The sequence below is a fragment of the Odocoileus virginianus genome, chromosome 4 (genome assembly GCF_023699985.2).
Source record: "Odocoileus virginianus isolate 20LAN1187 ecotype Illinois chromosome 4, Ovbor_1.2, whole genome shotgun sequence".
Lineage (NCBI taxonomy): Eukaryota > Metazoa > Chordata > Mammalia > Artiodactyla > Cervidae > Odocoileus > Odocoileus virginianus.
In genome coordinates this window covers 10164029-10176299 of record NC_069677.1, presented here as the reverse complement: position 1 = coordinate 10176299, position 12271 = coordinate 10164029, and the positions used below count along the sequence as shown (strand labels likewise).

The 12271-nt window shown below is 37.5% G+C and overlaps 1 protein-coding gene across 2 annotated transcripts in view; it reads right to left on the bottom strand.

Moving 5' to 3' along the window:
* The window catches only part of SEC22A (SEC22 homolog A, vesicle trafficking protein), a 94360-nt gene that overhangs the window by 79491 nt on the left and 2598 nt on the right, over window positions 1-12271 (bottom strand). For both annotated transcript variants that reach the window (XM_020901170.2, XM_020901172.2), the window contains one exon: window positions 247-447. In XM_020901170.2, the coding sequence (XP_020756829.1) occupies window positions 247-428 (182 nt within the window). In that variant the 5' untranslated portion in view covers window positions 429-447. The remainder of the gene's footprint in view (window positions 1-246; window positions 448-12271) is intronic.

The following is a 12271-nucleotide window of genomic DNA, read 5'->3' as shown; positions in this document are numbered from 1 at the left end:
CTAGACAGAATATTTGCAATCTGTAAAAATATAAAATTTTCTAAAGCCAGACATAAACACAGAGAAACTACAAAAAGGGTAATGACATAATAAATATTATTTAGTGTAAGTTCAGAATCACATCACTTTTGACTTGAAAAGTTTTCCTAAACTAATCAAACATTAATTTCTATTTCAACAACTAAAATTTCATTAAAATGACAACCACTAAGCAAATGATTCTAAGGGAGCAAGCTGAAGTCTTACTTAATATTATAACGTCCAGTTTTCAGTGTACATCTATCAGGAAGCTGAGCCAGTTTTCTTGAGAGCACTTTAAAATACTTTCTGCACTCCTGCATGCCTGTGCCTTGTTCATAGTCAGTAGAAGCAGAAAGTGGCAGTCCATCTCTGACACGAATGACTGAGGCAGATAAAATCATAGACATTTCCACCAGCAGAGAAGACCTGAAACAAAATGAACAATTTGAGTTAGGTAAGAAATTAAATCCAAGGCTGATAAACAGTGCAAAAAATGTGCAACTCACTAATAATCAAAGACATACTAATTAAAGCAATGACACATCATACTTTCCTTCACAAATTAGCTGTTAAAAAAACCACTTGCATCTCATTAGAACTGATTCAAATGAATTCTTTTTAATGGCTGAGTAATATTCCATGGTGTATATGTACCACAGCTTCCTCATCCATTTGTCTGCTGATGGGTATCTGGGTTGCTTCCATGTCCTGGCTATTATAAACAGTGCTGCGATGAACATTGGGGTGCACGTGTCTCTTTCAGATCTGGTTTCCTTGGTGTGTATGCCCAGAAGTGGGATTGCTGGGTCATATGGCAGTTCTATTTCCAGCTTTTTAAGAAATCTCCACACTGTTTTCCATAGTGGCTGTACTAATTTGCATTCCCACCAACAGTGTAAGAGGGTTCCCTTTTCTCCACACCCTCTCCAGCATTTATTGCTTGTAGACTTTTGGATAGCAGCCATCCTGACTGGAGTATAATGGTACCTCATTGTGGTTTTGATTTGCATTTCTCTGATAATGAGTGATGTTGAGCATCTTTTCATGTGTTTGTTAGCCAGCTGTATGTCTTCCTTGGAGAAATGTTTGTTGAGTTCTTTGGCCCATTTTTTGATTGGGTCATTTGTTTTTCTGGAGTTGAGCTGCAGGAGTTGCTTGTATATTTTTGAGATTAATCCTTTGTCTGTTGCTTCGTTTGCTATTATTTTCTCCCAATCTGAGGGCTGTCTTTTCACCTTGCTTATAGTTTCCTTTGTTGTGCAAAAGCTTTTAAGTTTCATTAGGTCCCATTTGTTTACTTTTGCTTTTATTTCTAAAATTCTGGGATGTGGGTCATAGAGGATCCTGCTGTGATTTATGTCGGAGAGTGTTTTGCCTATGTTCTCCTCTAGGAGTTTTATAGTTTCTGGTCTTACATTTAGATCTTTAATCCATTTTGAGTTTATTTTTGAGATGGATGAAACTGGAGCCCATTATAGAGAGCGAAGTAAGCCAGAAAGATAAAGACCATTACAGTATACTAACACATATATATGGACTTTAGAACGATGGTAACGATAACCCTATATGCAAAACAGAAGAAGAGACTCAGATGTATAGAACAGACTTGTGGACTCTGGGAGAAGGCGAGGGTGGGATGTTTCAAGAGAACAGCATCGAAACATGTATATTATCTAGGGTGAAACAGATCACCAGCCCAGGTTGGGTGCATGAGACAAGTGCTCGGGTCTGGTGCACTGGGAAGACCCAGAGGGATCAGGTGGAGAGGGAGGTGGGAGGGGGGACTGGGATGGGGAATACATGTAAATCCATGGCTAATTCATTTCAATGTATGACAAAAACTACTGTAATGATGTAAAGTAATTAGCCTCCAACTAATAAAAATAAATGGAAAAAAGAAAAAAAAATAAATAAAAAAAATAAAAGAAAAAAAAAAAAACCACTTGCTTCCTTCTAGCATTTCTGTAGGTATACATGGAAATAAATATTGGAATAAATAGCACTCTCAAAACAATCTGGTGATGCTCAACAAGAGTTTAAAAAAACATATGCCCTTTGACCACAATAAATAAATATATACATTTATCTCCTTATCCTAAAGAAAATAATCAGATTTAGAAAAAAAATTTAAACAGACATTTTTCTCATAAAAAGAGCTGAAAACAACCTAAACATTCAACAGTGGGGGACAGTTAAACAAATTATTGGTACACCCCATGATGGAATATAATGCAACTAAAAGTTATGTTTGTTAAGAACAGTTTAATGATATGGTAAAATGTTTATATATTAGGTATTAAAAAAGCAGGATCAAAACTGTATATGCTGTTTTCCATAAAGACACAGAGAAGGAAGAAGGGAGGGATAAATGGCGGAACAGATACTGGAAGGAAACATGACAAAATCAGAATGCTTATTTCCAAGAAACAGTATTATGGGTGACAGTTATTTTACAATTTCCTAAGTCTCCACAATAGTCCACAATGGGCACATATTATTTTTATAATCAGATAAATGTTTTATTTAAAATAAGTCTTAAAGCTAAAGGAATACTAATTATACTGTTCTCAATCTTTTTGTCAGAGAGCAAATTATAATGTATGGATGTGAGAGTGATGTATGGATGTGAGAGTGGACTATAAAGAAAGCTGAGCACTGAAGAATTGATGCTTTTGAACTGTAGTGTTGGAGAAGACTCTTGAGAGTCCCTTGAACTGCAAGGAGATCCAACCAGCTCATCCTAAAGGAAATCAGTCCTGGGTGTTCATTGGAAGGACTGATGTTGAAGCTGAAACTCCAATACTTTGGCCATCTGATGCGAAGAGCTGACTCATTTGAAAAGACCCTGATGCTGGGAAAGATTGAAGGCGGGCGGAGAAGGGGACGACAGAGGATGAGGTGGTTGGATGGCATCACCAACTCAATGGACGTGAGTCTGAGTAAACTCTGGGAGTTGGTGATGGACAGGGAGGCCTGGCATGCTGCAGTCTGTGGGGTGGCAAAGAGTTGGACACGACTGAGTGACTGAACTGACTAAACCATAATGACCTGTTTTATTATATTCTAATCATGCTTTACAAAAATAAATAAAAGACCATAGGTTTATGCAGGTCTGAAAGAAATCAGGTAAACAGTCAAACTTTGATAAAATACACACACAGTGGTTCTCAAATTTTAGCCTGTATCAAAACCACTGGAATTTTTATTAGAAATGCAGATTTCTGGGTCCTCCCCTCAACAAATTCTGATCCATTGACTTTGGGGTGGAGCTTGAGCATTTTCCATTTTAAGCAAATTCCCCAAGTAATTACTATGCTTATCTAAGGACCATACTTTGAAAAAAAACTGAATTACAACATATTAACAGTCTAAAATTAAGTGATAACTCTTTCCTGCCAGGCCATAGAGCATAATGCCACTAAATATGTCTCCTTCACTAGCAGCAGTAAAACTGAAAAATTTGGTAACAATGTCATAGGTTTTTTTCAAGATAATATATCTCAGAGACTAAATTAATCCTTACCTGATCAGCTTAGTTAGTTCAATATTATCTCACTCCAAAAATGAAAAACTGAGTTAGTAATATATCAAACAATAACAAAGAAAACCAATTGGTACCAAGTTTGGAAACCAGTGGCCCCTAATTTTTGTCACTGTGTCAAATCGAAATCTGAGTGCCCAATCATGATCATAACTGATAACAAAGCTTAACCCAAATAATAAAGCTAATGCATTAAATTTACTTCCCCCTTTACCTCTATTCATGAGGGAATGAGAAGAAAAGCTAGGTATTAATATGTCACTACCCTTTAATATTTTTCTTCTACATTTATTTGAAAGGAAAAAAAAACCCAGCAGGAATTAAATTAGTCTTTACCACAATGGAATCTTCAAACAAAAGTTCCAACATGACATATCCAAATCATTTTTTTTCTTCTTATTCAACCAGCTCCTTTTTCCTTCTGAAGGCAGTAGCAAAAGAAAGCTGGGATCAAGGGATAATGCCTATACTATAAATCTCTTTTTAAAATTATTACATTTATTAAACCATAATTGTAACATTTATCCTAAGTGTAAGAAATTAGGAAAATGGCTTACTTTATACCCTTACAATTCATGATTTAAACAGAAAATTTCATCTTTCCAGAAGTATACTGAAACACAATGACCACTCAAGGACTTAACATGAGGGCAGGATTGTGACTTACATTTTCCAAACATCCATATTCTTAGTACTGTTTAAAAGAAACTGCATTCTTTATGTTCGATCTTTCTAGGATCGCAACAGAAATATTAGGAATAAGCTTTACTATACAGTGCCAACTTTCACATAACCTTCAAAGCTACTCTTTTCTTTTTATATGACTTAAAAGACAGAAATGTATGATTCATACTTCCTAAAAGAATACTAACCTAGTTAAGTTCCATTCATTTAAGAAACATTTATTATTTATGCCAGGGGCTATGTTAGACATTAGGAATAGATAGTTCCTACCACTGAGAAGCATTGGTCCAGAATTAAAGAAATTCAGATGGAAAGAGCAAACATAACAAAAGCTATATTGCCAACTGCTTTACTAACTGGAAAACTAGTTACACAAACTTGCCTTTCAGATATTCCTAATATACAGCTTTAGGCTTGTAACCAAAAACAAAACAGTAGTGATATTCCCTTTCTAAATTCTTGAAAGGTTTTCAGAGAACTACTTCAATAGATCTACTGATAAGATTTCTCTGAGGAGAAAAAAATTAAACCTCTTCCTTTCAGAGTCATTTAACCTAGCATTCAAACCACTGAACTAACAAAAGAAATTGGGATAACTGCCCAGTGGACAATACAAGCCTTGACTAATTTGTAGACTTTAGTCACCTTCAGTTCAGTCCAGTCATGTCCAACTCTTTGGATTAGCAATCTTTCCTTTATTAACTCAATAAATACACCCCCCCCTTTCTTCTTTTTACCTTGAATTCAAACATCCCACCCTTGCCTTCTCCCAGAGTCCACAAGTCTGTTCCATACATCTGAGTCTCTTTTTCTGTTTTGCATATAGGGTTATCGTTACCATCTTTCTAAAGTCCATATATATGTGTTAGTATACTGTAATGGTCTTTATCTTTCTGGCTTACTTCGCTCTGTATAATGGGCTCCAGTTTCATCCATCTCATTAGAAGTGATTCAAATGAATTCTTTTTAATGGCTGAGTAATATTCCATGGTGTATATGTACCACAGCTTCCTCATCCATTCGTCTGCTGATGGGCATCTGGGTTGCTTCCATGTCCTGGCTATTATAAACAGTGCTGCGATGAACATTAATACAGTTCCTTAAACACACACACACTCCAATCTTAATCTGGACTGTGGCAGTAGAAAAAGGAATCTGTTGACATTAAGGCCAAGCTCGGGTTAGGATACCCTTAAAGTCTAGGCAGGGTGGTGGCTGGAGAAAACATGGAAAAGCTGGTGGGAACTGAGAAAAGGGAGTGGTTAAGACACCTGCATGGGAAGATTCAAGAGCAGTAGTTTTATTGTGGTTATAGATAGATTTTTAGGACACTGGTCCATTCTCCCTTACCTTTAACAGGAAAAAAAAAAAGTAACATGCCTTTACACAGCATCAGAAAACTCACAAGAAATCTGAGTGCTGGCTTATATATTCTTTGCCCAATAGCAACTGCTAGAGGAAAAATTTTCACAATACCAAACTCCTACTGCAGTGGTTAGCAGCCTTTTAGACCCAAGACAAGACGCTGGCCTCTCTTCTTCAGAATGTTGTGGGGTAATGACTGTGGGTCCAAAGTTCCAGAAAGGCAATCTCTCAAAATTAATAAACAAAACCCAACACGTAAGTACATTTTATATCTACTTTCCAGCAAGATGCTTTCATAAATGCCACTTTTAAGGGGAAAAAAAATTTCGTAATAGGTTGATCACTCATACTTTTAGTCTGTTATTTCCCAAACTTCCATCATCCAAGTAGCATTTTCAGAAGTCATATTACCATATCTGCATCCCACCTGTACTGTTTTTTACCTAATACAGGTCTTTCAATTGATTTATTTTTTGCCCTATGCTTAGCAATAGCATCTATGAAATCAGTTTTGAGGTGTTAGGTTTTCCTTCTAATTTAAATTAAAATATATAAAGAACTTTTGCCTCATCAAACATGTGTGGGAAAATTTTTGCAGAATTTGTTTTATGTTTATCTGCTTATCATTTGAATTATCTTACCTATCTTAAGTTACTAAAGTTTGGGAAACTCTACTTTGGTACATACTGTTTTATTAAAAGTACTAGCTGAAGATCTGTCTCTCTCCTTTTGACTCCCCCTCTTCTCCTCCTGGTCACCTCTATCTCCTTCCTCCCTCTTCTCTTCTCTACATAAATCTGTGAACCTCTCTGGGTGTTCCAGGCTGTGGAGAGCACATAGGGAACTGATTACTGGCTAGATTGCTCTCTTTTGATTTTCCCTCTTCTCTTCTCCATGTAATTCTGCGAACCTCTCTGGGTGTCCCTCACTGTGGAGAATCTTTTCTCCATTAACCTAGATGTTTTACCATTGGTGCTGTATGGATGGAGAAGTCTTGAGGCTACTGTAAGAATAAGACTGAAAAACCAGAGGCAGAAGGCTTAAATCCAAAACCTGAGGACACCAGAAAACTCGTGACTCCAGGGAACATTAATCGACAACAGCTCATCCAAAAGCCTCCATACCTACACTGAAACCAAGCTCCACCCAAGAGCCAACAAGTTTCAGAGCAAGACATACCACACTAATTCTCCAGCAATGCAGGAACATAGCCCTGAGCATTAATATACAGGCTGCCCAAAGTCACACCAAACCCATAGATGCCTCAAAACTCACTACTGGACACTTCATTGCACTCCAGAGAGAAGAAATCCAGCTCCACCCACCAGAACACCGATCCAAGCTTCCCTAATCAGGAAACCTTGACAAACCACTCGTCCAACCCCATCCACAGGGAGGAACCTCCACAATAAAGAGGAACCACAAACTTCCAGCATACAAAAAGGCCATCCCAAACACAACAATCTAAACAAGATGAAAAGGCAGAGAAATATTCAGCAGGTAAAGGAACATGATAAATGCCCACCAAACCAAACAAAAGAGGAGATAGGGAGTCTACCTGAAAAACAATTCAGAATGATAGTAAAAATGATCCAAAATCATGAAAACAAAATGGAGTTACAGATAATTAGTCTGGAGACAAGGATTGAGACGATGCAAGAAATATTTAACAAGGACCTAGAAGAAATAAAAAAGAGTCAATCAATAATGAATAATGCAATAACTGAGATCAAAAACACTCTGGAGGGAACCAACAGTAAAATAACTGAGGCAGAAGATAGGATAAGTGAGGTGGAAGATAGAATGGTGTAAATAAATGAAGCAGAGAGGAAAAAGAAAAAAGAATTTTAAAAAATGAGGACAACCTCAGAGACCTCTGGGACAATGTTAAATGCCCCAACATTTGAATTATAGGAGTCCCAAAAGAAGAAAACAAAAAGAAAGGCCATGAGAAAATACTTGAGGAGATAATAGCTGAAAACTTCCCTAAAATGGAGAAGGAAATAGCCACCACAGTCCAAGAAACCCAGAGAGTCCCAAACAGGATAAACCCAAGGTGAAACACCCCAAGACACATATTAATCAAATTAATGAAGATCAAACACAAAGAACAAATATTAAAAGCAGCAAGGGAAAAACAACAAATAACACACAAGGTGATTCCCACAAGGATAACAGCTTATCTTTCAATAGAAACTCTTCAGGCCAGAAGGGAATGGCAGGATATACTTAAAGTGATGAAAGAAAAAAACATACAACCCAGATTACTGTACCCAGCAAGGATCTCAATCAAATATGAAGGAGAAATCAAAAGTTTTACAGACATCCAAAAGCTGACAGAATTCAGCACCACCAAACCAGCTATTCAACAAATACTAAAGGATCTTCTCTAGACAGGAAACACAGAAAAAGTTTATAAGTTTATAAACTTGAACCCAAAACAACAAAGTAAATGGCAACAGGATCATACTTATCAATAATTACCTTAAATGTAAATAGGTTGAATGTCCCAACCAAAAGACAAAGATGGGCTGAATGGATACAAAAACAAGACCCCTATATATGCTGTTTACAAGAGACCCACCTCAAAACAAGGGACACATACAGACTGAAAGTGAAGGGCTGGAAAAAGATATTTCACACAAATGGAGACCAAAAGCAAGTAGCAGTAGCAATACTCGTATCAGATAAAATAGACTTTGAAATAAAGGCTGTGAAAAGAGACAAAGGACACTGCATAATGATCAAAGGGTCAATCCAAGAAGAAGATATAACAATTATAAATACATATGCACCCAACATATGAGCACCACAATATGTAAGGCAAATGTTAACAAGTATGAAAAGGGAAATTAACAGTAACACAATAATAGTGGGAGACTTTAATACCACACTCACACCTATGGATAGATCAACTAAACACAAACTTTAAATGATACAGTGGACCAGTTAGACCTAATTGATATCTATAGGATATTTCACCTCAAATCAATGAGTTTCACCTTTTTCTCAAGTGCACACAGAACCTTCTCCAGGATAGATCACATCCTGGGCCATAAATCTAGCCTTGGTAAATTCAAAAAAAATGAAATCATTCCAAGCATCTTTTCTGATCACAGTGTGGTAAGATTAGATGTCAACTACAGGAAAAAAAAAAACTATTAAAAATACAACATATGGAGACTAAACAACACACTTCTGAATAACCAACAAATCACAGAAAAAATCAAAATATGCATAGAAATGAATGAAAATGAAAACACAACAACCCAAAACCTATGGGGCTCAGTAAAAGCAGTGCTAAGGGGAAGGTTCAGAGCAATACAAGCTTACCTCAAGAAACAAGGGAAAAGTCAAATAAATAACCTGACTCTATCCAGTAGTCATGTATGGATGTGAGAGCTGGACTATAAAGAAAGATAAGGGTCAAAGAATTGATGCTTTTGAACTATGGTGTTGGAGAAGACTCTTGAGAGTCCCCTGGACTGCAAGGAGATCCAACCAGTCCATCCTAAAGGAGATCAGTCCTGGGTGTTCATTGGAAGGACTGATGTTGAAGCTGAAACTCCAATACTTTGGCCACCTGATGCGAAGAGCTGACTCATTTGAAAAGGCTCTGGTGCTGGGAGGGGTTGGGGGCAGAAGAAGAAGGGTACGACAGAGGATGAAAAGGTTGGATGGCATCACCAACTCAATGGACATGAGTTTGGGTAAACTCCAGGAGTTGGTGATAGACAGGGAGGCCTGATGTGCTGCGGTTCACAGGGTCGCAAAGAGTCGGACATGACTGAGCTGAGCTGAACACCTAAAGCAGCTAGAAAAGGAAGAAATGAAGAACCCCTGGGTTAGTAAAAGGAAAGAAATCATAAAAATTAGGGCAGAAATAAATGAAAAAGAAACAAAAGAGACCACAGCAAAAATCAACAAAGCTAAAAGCTGGTTCTTTGAGAAGATCAATAAAATAGACAAACCATTAGCCAGATTCATCAAGAAAAAAAGGGAGGAGAAATCAACAAAATTAGAAATGAAAATAGAGAAATCACAACAGACAACACAGAAATACAAAGGATCATAAGAGACTACTATCAGTAACCATATATCAATAAAATGGACAACTTGGAATGGACAAATTCTTCGAAAAGTATAACTTTCCAAAACTGAACCAGGAGGAAATAGAAAATCTTAACAGGCCCATCACAAGCACAGAAATCAAAACTGTAATCAGAAATCTTCCACCAAACAAAAGCCCAGGACCAGACGGCTTCACAGCTGAATTCTAACAAAAATTTAAAGAAGAGCTAACACCTATCCTACTCAAACTCTTCCAGAAAATTGCAGAAGAAGGTAAACTTCCAAACTCATTCTATGAGGCCACCATCACCCTAATACCAAAACCAGACAAAGATGCCACAAAAAAAGAAAACTATAGGCCAATATCACTGATGAACATAGATGCAAAAATCCCTAACAAAATTCTAGCAACAGACTCCAACAACATATTAAAAAGATCATACATCATGATCAAGTTGGCTTTATCCCAGGGATGCAAGGATTCTTTAATATCTGCAAATCAATCAATGTAATAACCATATTAACAAATTGAAAGATAAAAACCATATGATTATCTCAATAGAAGCAGAGAAAGCCTTTGACAAAATTCAACATCCATTTATGATAAAAACCCTCCAGAAAGCAGGAATAGAAGGAACATACCTCAACATAATAAAAGCCATATATGATAAACCCACAGCAAACATTATCCTCAATGGTGAAAAATTGAAAGCATTTCCCCTAAAGTCAGGAACAAGACAAGGGTGCCCACTCTCACCACTACTATTCAACATAGTTTTGGAAGTTTTAGCCACAACTCCAGGAGTTGGTGATGGACAGGCAGGCATGGCGTGCTGCAGTTCATGGGGTCTCAAAGAGTCACATGACTGAGTGACTGAACTGAACTGAAGAGGAAAACATAGGCAAAACATTCTCTGACATAAATCATAGCAGGGTCCTCTATGACCAACCTCCCAGAATATTGGAAATAAAAGCAAAAATAAACAAATGGGACCTAATTAAACTTAAAAGCTTTTGCACAATGAAGGAAACTATAAGCAAGGTGAAAAGATAGCCTTCAGAATGGGAGAAAATAATAGCAAACGAAGCAACTGACAAAGAATTAATCTTAAAAATATACAAGCAGCTCCTGCAGCTCAATTCCAGAAAAATAAACAACCCAATCAAAAAATGGGCCAAAGAACTAAATAGACATTTCTTCAAACAAGACATACAGATGGCTAATAAATACATGAAAAGATGCTCAACATCACTCATTATCAGAGAAATGCAAATCAAAACCACAGTGAGGTACCATCTCACACCAGTCAGAATGGCTGCTATCAAAAAGTCTACAAACAATAAAGGCTGGAGAGGTTGCGGAGAAAAAGGAACCCTCTTACACTGTTGGTGGGAATGCAAACTTATACAGCCGCTATGGAGAACAGTGTGGAGATTCCTTAAAAAACTGGAAATAGAACTGCCATACGACCCAGCAATCCCACTGCTGGGCATACACACCAAGGAAACCAAAACTGAAAGAGACACATGTACCCCAGTGTCCATCACAGCACAGTTTACAACAGCTAGGACATGGAAGCAACCTAGATGTCCATCGGCAGACAAATAGATAAGAAAGCTGTGGTATACACAATGGAATATTACTCAGCCATTAAAAAGAATATATTTGAATCCATTCTAATGAGGTAGATGAAACTGGAGCCTATCATAGAGTGAAGTAAGTCAAAAAGAAAATCACCAATACAGTATACTATTGCATATATATGGAATTTAGAAAGATGGTAAAAATGACCCTATAGGCGAGACAGCAAAACAGACACAGATGTAAAGAACAGTCTTTTGGACTCTGTAGGAAAAGGTGGGATGATTTGACAGGGTAGCATTAAGACGTGTATATTATCATATGTGAAGCAGATCACCAGTCCAGGTTCAATGCATGAGACAGGGTGCTCAGGGCTGGTGCACTGGGATGACTCTGGGGGATGGGATGGGGACGGAGGTGGGAGGGGGGGTTCTGGATGGGGAACACATGTGCACCCGTGGCTGATTCTTGTCGATGTTTGGCAAAAACCACTACAATGTTGTAAAGTAATTCGCCTCCAATTAAAATAAATTAATTAATTTTTTTAAAAAGTACTAGCTGAGATCTGGGAACTGGGGTGCAGTTTTGGAGAAAGCTATACTAATTGTGATGCACTGGGCTGGGGCAAGATTGAGTGAAAAGAGAAAGACTTCATGCAGCCATAGGTTAGCAGGAAGGCACCTGGGAGATAGAGCCTGAAAAGAGGTGTAAAGGGTACCAAGAACAAGCAGAGTTTATTCTGCAACTTTACCTGTGCCTCCCACCTTATCAACAGACTTTGGTATTTTCATTATAGGTACTTATACTGCATAGTATGCATAAGAACTCAGGCTCCAGAGTAGATCATACACACATCTAGGAAGAAGGCCTTCAACACATACTCAATTGCATCAGTAATTTGTGTAACACCTCACAGTTCACGAAGATTGAAGGAGGTATAACCTCCATTTTACAGATGAGGAAACCTTACTCAGTGTCACACTGCTAATATATGGCATTGCTTAAAC